At 47.4% G+C, this 12,738-nt stretch overlaps 1 protein-coding gene across 1 annotated transcript in view; it reads left to right on the top strand.

Annotated features, from left to right (window-relative positions):
- Positions 1-12,738, top strand: part of CSMD2 (CUB and Sushi multiple domains 2) — a 579,057-nt gene that overhangs the window by 367,614 nt on the left and 198,705 nt on the right. The window contains exons 16-19 of the mRNA XM_054012126.1: positions 281-419; positions 2,822-3,009; positions 4,499-4,687; positions 5,758-5,874. Coding sequence (XP_053868101.1) covers positions 281-419; positions 2,822-3,009; positions 4,499-4,687; positions 5,758-5,874 — 633 coding nt within the window. The remainder of the gene's footprint in view (positions 1-280; positions 420-2,821; positions 3,010-4,498; positions 4,688-5,757; positions 5,875-12,738) is intronic.

Below are 12,738 nucleotides of genomic sequence, written 5' to 3'. Positions count from 1 at the left end.
CCAACTGGGCCGTGAAGACCAAGCTGTCCTCATGCCTGCAGGGCAGGTTTGAGGCCTGTAAGTTGGGGAGTATCATGGGGAATCTTGTATAAGTAGATTTCAGCCTCCCAGACTGTCCACTTTCATGAGATCTAACTTCACTGTGAACATATATTATTGACCCTACCAGTCTAGGAACTGATATATCCTACATCAGCATACTTACTGTCTGCAGGGGACTCGAGGGAGTAAACTCGGCTAATTAAACCTTTCGCCTGATTCCTGTGTCCTCTTTCCCCAGCTCCGTGCGGTGGCCATCTGACTTCTCCGAGTGGAATGATCCTGTCCCCGGGCTGGCCTGCCTTCTACAAGGACTCCCTGAACTGTGTGTGGGTGATAGAGGCTCAGCCGGGATATCCCATCAAAATTACATTTGACAGGTGGTCACTGAGGATAAAGAATAGCATGGCTTCTATTAACCAATACTGCATGTGTGTCTGACCCTGTGCTCACTGAAGTCAATGGAAAGATTCCCACTGACTTCAGACAGGTCCTTCATCAAGCCTTATGTCCAGCACTAAAAAGTAGCACTTATGAGTTTTTTGTTAAAAAATTTGCATAACAATCCAGAGTTTTTGTGTGATATGTTCCCCATCATTCAACCAACTCCACAGTTGGTTAATCTCTCTTCCCCCCCCCCCCCGACCTTCCTTTAAAAATTTGAAATTTTGAAATTGAAATAAATGAATAAATCAGAAAAGTTTTTTTTTTTTTTTTTAAAGGAAATATTTCCCCTTTTTTCAATCAGCTCTCCTTTCTGTCTATGAACTAATCCTCACCACAGCCCTACCAGCTGGGTAAATAAGTATTCTTACCTCCATTTTGCAAATAGGGGCACTGATGCCGAGAGGTCATAGGGCTGCAAATGGATTCAGGGCCACAGTCAGATATGAACCATCAGGCTCCTGTTTCCCAGTTCTGCACTCTGACCACCATTTGCTAAAATCTAGACAGCATTGAGGATGTGTCAGCCAACTGGCTCGGATGGCTAAAATAAGAACTAATCTACATTTTGAGCCAGAGCTAAGAACATGTTGAGCTGTTTCTAACTTTCACACTTCTGAGAGGAAGCATGGTGCAGTGGGTAGGACAGTTGCTTGGGACTTGGGAGGATCCAGAATCAATTCTGTGCTCCAGCACAATGACTTTTAAGGCAAGTCACTTTTGTATCTCAATTTTCTCTCTGTAAAACCTCCTGGGGTGTTGCAGGAATAAATACATTTTGTGAGGTACTTGCGCATTGTGTTAATGAGGGCCAGAGAAATAAGTGGGATAAACATTTTAAAATACATTACATTCTGGATGTGACTTTGCTTCAGAAATGGGGCAACAAATTCCTTTTTCCTTGTGTATTACAGAGAACTGTTTGAAAAACTGTGGAAACGTTTTCATAACTTTTTTTTCTGTATTCCAAAAACGAGATGTTTGGTGCAACTCCACATACATCGTGGATGAATCTGGCATATGAATTACCTGTCTCTCCCCTGACGTAGGACTGTGTGGAGAAATTCACACACAACGGATTTAAATCACGGCCCTTATTTTAGGGCTAAATCTTCCAAAGAGGTCGCTAATTTCAGAGAGGCTGACCATCCACAATTCCAGTTGACCCCAAACAGGAATGTTGCTCAGTGGGGGAATTTACTGGGGCCCATTGAGAGCATCTGTGTCTGGGATTATAGAATTGATACTTATAGTGGCTGCTGCTTCTCACAGTCATTCTGATAATCATGCGTCTGTATATTATGATTATTATTTATGTTACAGTAGCACTTAGAAGCCCTATTGGGCTGTGAACTGCATATACACCTAGCAGGAGTCACTCCTTGGCCCAAAGAGCTTACAGCCAAATACACAAGACAGAGAAAAGATGGGAGAGGAAAGAAAGGCACAGAGAGAGACAAGAAAGAACTGATTCGACCCAAATGACACAATGGCTCTGTGGTAGACTCAAGAAATGAGCCATTTCTCCTGAATCCCAGTACAATGCTCAGTCCACTGGGCCACACCATCTCTTTTAATCAACACAGCAAAGTGCACGTACATATAGTAATAGAAGCTCCTGCCACAACAAGCGTAGGGCCAGATTTTTAAAGGCCTAATGGAATTTTCAAATGTATCTAGGGGCCTAAAACTCACTGCCTTTAATGGATGTGAAGTGCCTAATTGCCTAAATACCTTTAAAAATCAGGGCCTTAGCTTGTAAATAGACAAGACAGACCAAAGGTGAGCAAGGAAATGATTCATAGATTCTAGGACTGGAAGGGACCTGGAGAGGTCTTCGAGTCCAGTCCCCTGCCCTCATGGCAGGACCAAATACTGTCTAAACCATCCCTGATAGACATTTATCTAACCTACTCTTAAATATCTCCAGAGATGGAGATTTCACAACCTCCCTAGGCAATTTATTCCAGTGTTTAACCACCCTGACAGTTAGAAACTTTTTCCTAATGTCCAACCTAACCCTCCCTTGCTGCAGTTTAAACCCATTGCTTTTTGTTCTATCCTTAGAGGCTAAGGTGAACAAGTTTTCTCCCTCCTCCTTATGACACCCTTTTAGATACCTGAAAACTGCTATCATGTCCCCTCTCAGTCTTCTCTTTTCCAAACTAAACAAACCCAATTCTTGCTCAAGGTCGCGCAGCAGGCCAGCGGTAGAACCATGAATTGAGCTGAGGACTCTTAGTCCAGTCTCCTGTGCACTGGACCATGTTGCCTCTCTGTTATTAGTCTTTCCAGAATTATAACATGGAAAATGCCAATTTCTTTATGTCCCTGGCAGGTTTAAGACCGAGGTGAATTATGACACCCTGGAAGTGCGAGACGGCAGGTCCTATTCCTCCCCACTGATAGGGGTCTACGATGGAACTCAAGTGCCCCAGTTCCTCATTAGCACCAGCAACTACCTCTACCTCCTCTTCTCTACCGACAAAAGCCACTCCGACATCGGCTTTCAGATCCGATATGAGAGTAAGTGTAGTACCCAGCAGCACAAAAGGACTCAATCAAAGGCCCATTGGAGCTACTTCTCCATTCTGCTATGCAGTTAGCGCTGTTACTCTTAAGTGTTTTGAGGACCTCAAGCTATTGCAATCTGATAACAGCCTCTCATTATGATTATCTTTATTGCTATTTATTTTATGTTATGTGCAACAACTTGAAACATCTTCAGAATAGATTTTTTTTTTTTTTGGTAAGGAAGCAGATTCGACTTCCTCTTTCTGTGTTATCCCCTCACCTTGAGACTAATCAGTGGCACCTCAGAGGAACAGCCTGTGAGGATCCCAGCTTGTCAATGACCCATTACAGCGCAATCCTGGCAGACGTTCGAGTGATTTTATGGGAGTCAGAGGAGGGTGCTTGGCTAGAGAGAGGAACTTGTGTTTGTTAAGCATTGCGATTATTATTCGGTGGTTATCATTACCTGCATTGATTAACGTGCCCATTGCAGTGGCATCTGGGTGTGCACTGATTGAGTGAAACACATGTTTTTGGGCAAGCTGTGTTCTCCGATACTGTCTGCGCAAATCATGCGTCTTCTGTTGACTTCAGCGGCAGTCTTTTTTTTCTTGTTTTCTCTCTCCAAAAAACACCTGTCAGTTGCTCTAAGTGCTATGCTGTATGGTGTTTGTGTGTCTGTCTATCAGTCTGTCTATCTGTCTATATACATAGATATAAAATATGTGGGTGTTTGCATAGATAAATAAATACGTCTCACATAAATTATATCCAGCAACAAACTACGAACGAACTCAACAAAAGCAAGGAATACGTTTGCTATTCATCTGCGACCATATGGTCCAGAATAATCACCCCACAATGATGTTGATAATGACAACACTTGTCAACCATTATCTCCTTCAACAAAGCCTCTTTCTCCCCCACCCCCGCCCTTTGCTCAGTTGAGGAGCTTCGCTGCATGCCTAGAAGAGTAAGGACTCTAGGCTCTGTCTTTCAAAGTGGGAGCAAAATCCATAGTCCAAGGACCTGAAGAGAGAAACCCAGCCACCTGCTGCTTCCTGTTTAAACTGAGAGGGATGCAGCTGAAGCCCCTCCGCTAGGTGCAGCACCAGTCGTTGCCATGGGATGTTCAAGGGCAATCTTCAGCCCTGCTGCGCTCACTGTCAGAACTCTGGTGGAGATAGCTCTGTTCCCCACCACTCCTGGGTATCCCGCTTCACGCTTTCACTGCCACTCCTGAACAGCTGAGGGACACCAAACCTACCCATTCCAGGCAGTGAACACCATGCTGTCTGAGTGCTGCACAGCCCAGGGATGATCCAGGTCTGGGGAGCAGAACTGGGGCCAGCCCAGGTCTTGTGCATGTTTCTCAGATAGCACAAGAATGATTTAAAAGTTCATGATAAAATTCCTCCTCCCCACGCAGCCACCTTCCGGTTAGGGGATGCAGAGGGATCTAGTTGCTCCCGTTAAATCTCTGATGGTTTCTTTGCTGCAGCTGTGAAGCTCCAGTCAGATCATTGTTTGGACCCCGGGATCCCCGTAAATGGACAGCGCCATGGGAACGATTTCTACGTGGGAGCTCTAGTGACGTTCAGCTGTGATTCGGGCTACACCCTGAGCGACGGAGAGGCCCTTGAGTGTGAGCCCAACTTCCAGTGGAGCAGGCCTCTGCCCAGCTGTGAGGGTAAGGGTTTTGGAAAAGAACATCTGGAGGAGGGGAACCCAAGAGTGGTGAATTCTCAGCAACCTGTGTAGGGCTGATGTGTTTCAGCCATGTGATTCACATGTGAAGCTGGTCTTTATGTACAATCAGTACCATTAAAATTCTGCAGTGACTGGAATACTACAGTACCTCGGGTATCCAGGGCAATGATCGTGATGCTGTGGTCTCTCCAGTTTTCACTGTAGCTACCACTTTACTGGAGGGGCCCGAGGCAGGGATTGTTGAATTTCTAACAGCACCTACTCTGTGAATCTTATTTGTGATTTCACAAGCAGTGTTTCCCCTGGGAGGGAGGCATGTTGGTGTTCACCAAGAATAACTATCCTTCTGAATGTCTGTGGTTTATTGGAGGGGCTGATGGTGAATTTAGTTTGCATTAGAGGGGCCCAATTTACAGATCTGGACAACAAAAGTCTCTGTTGATACACAGAAAAATTACAACAGCAGACCGCTTTTCCCCCATACTGCCCCCTGAGTGTGCACCCGTTCTGATCTGGGCCAGTTTCTTGGCGAGCAAACAGGTAGTTTAATCTCCGTGGCCCATTCAATCCCTGGCCATTGGTCCATTGCCTCTGGCATTCTCTCTCTGGCAATGCCCAGAGTGCAGGTGAGGCAAGAAAATGAAGGCATGTAAAATGCAATTGGCCACAGTGCAAAGCTATACATAGGGAAGGGGAAGGGTTATTTTCCCTGACTTGTGCAATAATCAAGTGTATGCCCTGATGCAAGAGTTTTGATTAGCTGTAACCATGGGTAGTATCACTGATCATAAAATTAGTCATTCACTGTAGCCAGCATGGGTCCCCTTCTTCAGTGGGTGCCATAGGCTGACTGCGGCATGCCACATAGCAAAGTATTTCCTTTGTACGTTCTAAATGTACTTAGTGTGGATTTCATCACATTGTCCCCAAGGGGAAGGGAAGAAGAGCCTTTTCTGTCCTAAATATCCCTGCCCAGTTCTCTCTAGCTCGTCTCCTTTTTCATAGTCACTCCGTTGGCTTGTCTGATTTTAGCACGTTTGATTTTTGCAGCTCTTTGTGGAGGTTACATCCGCGGCTCCAGTGGCACCGTCTTATCCCCAGGCTTTCCTGATTTCTACCCCAATAACTTGAACTGCACCTGGGTGATAGAAACTTCTCACGGCAAAGGTGAGACACCTTTAGATTAGGGTGGTTTTGAAAAGAGGCCGTGCTGCGGAATAGTGTGTGTGTGTGGGGGTCGGGGGTGGGGGACACAGCGTCCCATGTAAACATGATGGTTGGCTTGCAGAAGAGACAAGGGCAACCCAAAAATAGCCAGGGTGTGTTGGAATCTCTCTCTTTTGTTTCCCATCAGTCCTCGCAAAAGTGATATGGGAATGACACTGAGGGTTGGGTAATGCAACCAAGGCTTTCTCAGAAGCACCTTGTCTTTCCTCCAGAATGGGGAGAGGTGGCATAATAACATAGGTAGATGGACCCAAACCCTCACATCCAATCTCTGCAAGCTTTGGTGAAGTCCCAGTCCATAACTAAACCTTACTCTGGCACTGGTCTTCCATATGGCCTGAAGCAGAATGCCATATCTGAACAGATCCTCCTTATAGAGGGGCCTGAGTCCCGCTCCTTTTTGCTGAGCTGTACTGCTCAGGTCCAGCTGTGTAAGGAAGTGAAATCTTGCAGCACATCCTAGCAGACCCATGTCTGCTCAGAAGTGATGTCGCTATTACAGAAGAGACAGCAATGGCGTCTGGTGGTTACAAAAAGGGACTGGTAGTCAGGACTCCTGGGTTCTGCTGCTAGCTCTGCCACTGAATCATTGCATGACCTTGGGCAAATTAGTCCAATGCTTCTGCTTCCCAACCCGTCACTCTAGAGCAAAAAACCAAAGTCACCTTTTGAAAGCATGTTGGGATCCTTGGATGAAAACCACTGCATGCAGACAAAGTATTATCGTGGTCTGACTGCTTAATACTTGGTTATTCCATCATGTATGTTCACTCTTCTGCCTCTTATTGACATGGAGGCCAGGAGTTAGCCCCCCCACCCCCACCCCCCGCAGGTGCCTGGCTCCAGTGTGCAAGGAGCTACCTCCAAGCTTAGGTTGACTTTGTGACAGCATCTTACGGGAAATGAGGTTAGATTTGATACCCATGCTGTTCTGGCTCACGGGGAAGTTTCTTCCTAAACAGGGGCGGCTCTAGCTTTTTTGCCGCCCCAAGCACGGCAGGCAGGCTGCCTTCGGCGGCGTGCCTGCGGGAGGTCCCCGGTCCCGCGGCTTCGGCGTACCCGCCGCCGAATTGCCGCCAAATCCGCGGGACCGGTGGACCTCCCGCAGGCACGCCACCGAAGGCAGCCTGCCTGCCGCCCTCGCAGGGACTGGCAGGGCGCCCCCCGCAGTTTGCCGCCCCAGGCACGCGCTTGCTGCACTGGTGCCTGGAGCCGCCGCTGTTCCTAAAACAACCTGGATTAAGGCTGTGTGGGGGGAGTTATATCCCTTATATAACCATGTCGCTCTGTTTATACCAGGTAGCGGCACATGAGAGCTAGGATCAGCCAATTTTGCAAGACCCATTTTTCTTAAAGCATATAAACGTGTCAGTGAAAAGCACAGGGCATGATGGGAGCCTTCACGTGCTGTGAAAAGTATCCTGTTGAGCAGTGCCAATCCACTCTTCATTAATCCACTCTGCCCTGGAATCAGCTCTTCTGAGGAGAGACATTGCATTATCCTGTTGCTAAGCTAATGCACAATACAGAGACCTGACACCCTCTCGTAAGAGGTAATGCAGACGGTGGATGTGCTCCCCAACCCCGAACAAAAGAATATCTCTTGCCCAAGACAAGCTGCATTTTCAAACAGTGGCACTGTGTCTGTACTAATCTTTCTTTTTTTAATTCTCCTAAAGTGTCCAGCAATGCACGCGGGAGCCTGAGCTCTTTGGAAAATCTGTCTCACAGTTAAAATTCGCGTCCCTCCCCCACCCCCATCCCCCGCACTGTGTCCACAATAGTATACGAGCACTGATGGGAAAATATAAAGTGTAAAAACGGCCTTTGGCCCGAGGGAAGAGAGACTCTGTGTTACTATGGATGTGTTGGGTTTTTTTTGTTCCCCTTTTTCCCTTGCTAGGATCCTTCCACCAATGCTAATTACCAGCAGCCTGCTGGAAATAAATACCAGAGAGTGGTGGAATCTCTCTCCTTGCCCCAGCCCACTGTCTGCATTCAAAGGCACTTGGCTGGTCAGGGCTATGACTCAGCAGTTTGGGACTCTGCCCCTGTGCCTCGCTGAGTCACCTTTCCTATATTTCTGCTGCAGCCTGGGTTAGGCATGCAGGGGCCATGCTGCCGTGTTAGTGGGGGAAATCAGGAGAACATGGAACCGAATTAGAGTTGGGTGAGAAAGGAGAAGATACAACAGAGGACATAACCCAATTATAGGAAGTTGGCACCAAGCCGCCTTTTATGTCAGACAGTCCACTCCCTCATTGCTCCTGGAGTTCAGACAAGTCGCGTTTATTTACCGGCACAAGAAAAGGGGAGCGCGCCTGAAGTTTTCCTTTTATCTAATGATTTTGTGAAAGGCGACAGAATGTAGCCAGAGGCCGGACTATGATGTGCTGTATATACATTCTGTTTCCATTGAAGCTGTGCACGATTTCTTAATGATCTGTTTTTGCTAGGCTTTACTGCATTAAATTGCAGAATAATGCGTTACACGGAGATCTCCCAGCCCCGTTCAGCAGCCTCTCTCCTACCTACAGTAAGAGTAAATGGAGCTGATTGTTACTTTCATCTGGGGTCAGATTGAGATGGGATGAATTTGGGTTGGTGGGAAGTGAAGAGGCTTGCAGAAATGGGGGCAAATTCTGCTCCTAGTTATTCCCATGTAGCCTCACTGACTTCAGTACCACCACCCCCTTATTGCAGAATGTTGTCTATTGTTGCATCCTCATCTCTGAATTCTCTGTTCTCTAACATTGCAGTTGAATTTGGTGCTCATTAAAGTCAGAACATTAACCGCTCTGGTGTGAGCAGCATTGACCACAGGCATGGGATGAGTTCCTCTTTGCAACACTCACTTCTTGACCAATGCCAGCTCAATTTGGACTTGCAGCACCCCATGCTCTTCCAGATTCGAGCCACTCACACTGAGCTCCACTGAAGCACCTCCATTCAGAATTGCACCGCGCCTTACTGCTCCAGTCCTGGGCCTACACACACGGCTCTTAAAGCATATCTCAGTCCATACCTCACTCCAGTACTGAGCTTCCTCGCAGCTCTGCCAATGCAACCCGGCCCAGACCTGCAGTATTGTCTTGCTGTTCCAGGCTTTGACCCCCCTCATACTCAGCTCTGCCAGGGCATTTCAGTCCAGCAGCATCTTCTGTACCAATATTGGGGACCTGACACAGCTTTCATTGTCCCATTGTTGGACTGGCAGCACTCGTGCCTGGGAACAGATGGAGTTTCCAGCTGCCGGGTTCTGAATCTGTTGGAGATTGTTGTGCCATTTTGCATGGGGATTGCTCACATTGGCGACACAACAGACTGTACTTGCTGGAGCTTTGCAGTGGCTTCTGCTTGGATATTTGCTGGGTCCTTCAGGGGGTGCTTCAGCTTCTGATGAGATGCTGAAGTGAGGGATCTTTTCCTGGGTTCCATAGCGTTTGCCATCTCTTTGCAATTGGGCTTCCTAATGCGTGACTGACATTTTGTTGTTATTTCCATGTTGTCTTTCAAAAAGCAGCTTGAGTGGGAGAGACGTTTTCTGAATTCTGATGTAGGCTAGGAGGAGTTTAAGGCCGTGTGCACTGATAGCTACAGAATGGCCAGGTCTTATCCATGAGATCAGCCTGATCCCCACAGGTCACAAGTCAAAACTGAGACTGTATAGCAACTCCGTGGAAAGTGACTTTTCCAGTGACAGATCCTCTAGCACAACTTGCCATTTCTAACAGTGCGAGAAGAATTTGTCCCGCCATTCTCACAGCACCCCGAGATTATAAAATGTGCCCCGGTCTACATATTATTCTGAATGTTCCTAAATGCACCCTCCCTGCTAAGCCCCATCCTTTAGATCACTGGTTTTCAACCTTTTTTTCACATGCGGACCCCTAAACATTTTCAAATGGAGATGGGACCCCCTTTGGAAATCTTAGACGTAGTCTGCGGACTACCAGGGGTCTGCAGAGCAGAGGTTGAAAACCACTGCTTTAGACATTTACTACTCCTTTCTTTATTGTCTTCAGGACTCCTTGTTTGGCTGATGGGTTGATTCCTTAACCACCTTCCACCCTTTCATTCATGAGGTCTTCTTTCCCACACCTCTTCCTGCTGACTTACCATTTGCAGGGGCAGATCTTTCATCTCAAGATTCTAGCAAGGTTATTGACTTGCTTTCGGTCTCCTTCCTTAAGAGCTGACCCGGAGAGCTCATTCTCGCTTTTCTCTCTCGCTCACTTGCTTTTTGTCTTTTGTTCTCTCCTGCTTTTATTCCTCTTTCGTTTCTTTTTTTTTTCTTTTTCATTCTCTCTCTTTCCTCCTTTTTAAGGCGAAATCCCTTGTTCTGGGATGCGGAAGGGGTTGTTGAGATCTGTTGTAAAAATCTCAAGCCAGCTCCTGCTCCCGTGGAAGTCAATAGCAAAAGTCCCATGCTTTTTTGTGGGGCATCTCCCCAGCTCTTATTGCAACTGGCCAGCTGAGCCTCCGCGTGGGCTGTCTCAGTGGAGAGAAAAGGATTTCATGGTCCAGAGAGACAGAACTGCCATCTACTTCCTCTTACCTGCCACTCCTAGCTCAGGGCAGCGGCACAGCACCAAGGCAGTTTGCCTTGCCCTGGTTTGTGCCAAACTCCCACAAGTGTCCTCTTCAGGACCTGTCAGTCTGGCCTCTCACCAGCAATAAACTCTTCATTTCATTGCCAGAGTAGTGGCTCTGGCCTCTCTCCTGCTTTGCGAGCACATTTGCCTGTTCCCCTCTCAGCTCTCCACTCTGCACGGTGCCCCCGAGGGCACAACCCTTTCCTTTCTCCCTCTGCATTCCCTGAGACTGGCTCTTTGCTTCGCACTGACCCCAGTGAAATATTTAATATGGATGATTTTTCAGTGACCTATTAATCCCACCTCCTCTCCTGTGGGGCGGGCTCACTTTCACTCAGGCATTGCCTGGGGCTTACCTAGATGCTCCGTCTTCCTGCTCACATCTGCTGCCCTAGCCTTGATCTGCTGATCTCTCATAGGGGTGACACTTTCTAGTCTGAACATCAAGGATCTCACCATCTCTGATCACTGATTTCCTCCCACACACTACATCCCCTTTGAAATGAAACACTGTCCCTCGCCTCAGGCTAAGTCCAAACTCAGCCCTTCTGTCGTGCCATGGAATTCTATAACCCTTGTTTTATAATGCATCGTCAAACAAATTGCCCTATCAGAGCCTCTTTCATAATCCAGGTCATACCGTTATTTTACATTGGCGCTAATGCCACCCTCCACCTCCGTGGGGGGTGGGGCTTGGTGGGGCCAGCGGAGATTGGCGATGGCCCCAGGTGAATTGGGAAGGAGAGCACTTGCATGCATGCAGGCGTGGTGCCGCTCCCTCCAGCAGCTGTAGCCACTCATTGGTCAGCTGGGGGAGGAAGAGAGCTGATTGGTCCCTCACCCTCCCCTTTCATTAATTTAAACTATAACCTGGGCCACGTGGAGCGTCTTTTTTGCTCTGTTTCACCAACCATACGTGTGAGCATCAGTGAAAAGTAACCGAGTCTTAGCGTCAAACAGGCACAATTCCCATTGTCAACTGTCTGTAATGGGCCACTCTCTTACCACTTCAAAAGTTATTTTTCCTCCTTTGGTATCCTGCTGTTAATTGATTTATTTCGTTAGACTGACCTCCCACTTGGTAAGGCAACCCCCATCCTTTCATGTATTTATACCTGCTCCTGTATTTTTCACTTCATGCATTGGATGAAGTGGGTTCTAGCCCACGAAAGCTTATGCCCAAATAAATTTGTTAGTCTCTAAGGTGCCACAAGGACTCCTCGTTGTTTTTATTGTCTTCATCGTTATTCTTCCTTCTAAAAGGCTCGCCCTTGCTTCTCCAAGGACATTCAACATGCTGCCCTGATTTCTGAAAGCCAAGGCTGTCCAAGATTGGGAGGGAAAGTCTCTATACGAGGGCAGGTTGACTTCCTAAGTCCATCAGGGCTTAAAACCAGCAGGAACGCACCCTTATGCCATACCAGCCCTTCCCTGAAGATGCAGCCTTATTCTCCAGAATCTCAGTTTGCAACTTTAAAAAAAAAAAAGTTGGTCTCTAGCTGTGATGGTTGCAAAGAAAACTTTTAAAACGTGACTCGAGTGTGACTGAGGCAGATGAGTCTTCAAAGAGACTGGAAGAATAGCTCAGAGAAGAGTGAGCTGCCCCATACACCTCAGGGAGGAGTTAACTCAGATGCCCACACACACACACACACACACACACACATATACACCCAGGGACCTCAGCAGTGCCAGGCACAGCAAACACGATCATATTCTAAACATCTTCACAATGTACTGTCTCATTTGGTAACTCTGACGCGAGGGCAGGGCTCATTTTGTGGGTGGAGTCTGGAAGAGCCCCGCCCCTCCTTCCCTCCTTCCTAGTCTGACCCTGATGCCCATTTATTTATTTCTGAGCTGCTGTGTTGAGACTGCCAAACGTTATGCCAGTTGAGGCCAACTGCCTTAATGATTTCCTGGTGGAGCTGGCCTGAGGAACACCAATTCTTCTGATAGGCCACAGAAGCTGTTGTGTGGTAACTTTTGGTCCTTCTTCCTGCCGTGTTCTGGGTTGAAAATAACACCTTAGCTCTCATAAAGTGCCTTTTCATCTGTGGATCCCAAGCACTTTACAAAGGAGTGCAGGATCATTATCCCCATTTTACAGAAGGGAAAACCGAGTCACAGAGCAGTGGAGGGTATTGCAACTCAGTGACAGAGCTAGAAAGGGAACTGAAATCTTCAGATTCCCAGTCAGCTAGACCAC

Source organism: Malaclemys terrapin, chromosome 22 (assembly GCF_027887155.1).
Source record: "Malaclemys terrapin pileata isolate rMalTer1 chromosome 22, rMalTer1.hap1, whole genome shotgun sequence".
Classification (NCBI taxonomy): Eukaryota; Metazoa; Chordata; order Testudines; family Emydidae; genus Malaclemys; species Malaclemys terrapin.
This window is presented reverse-complemented; position numbering and strand designations above follow the sequence as displayed.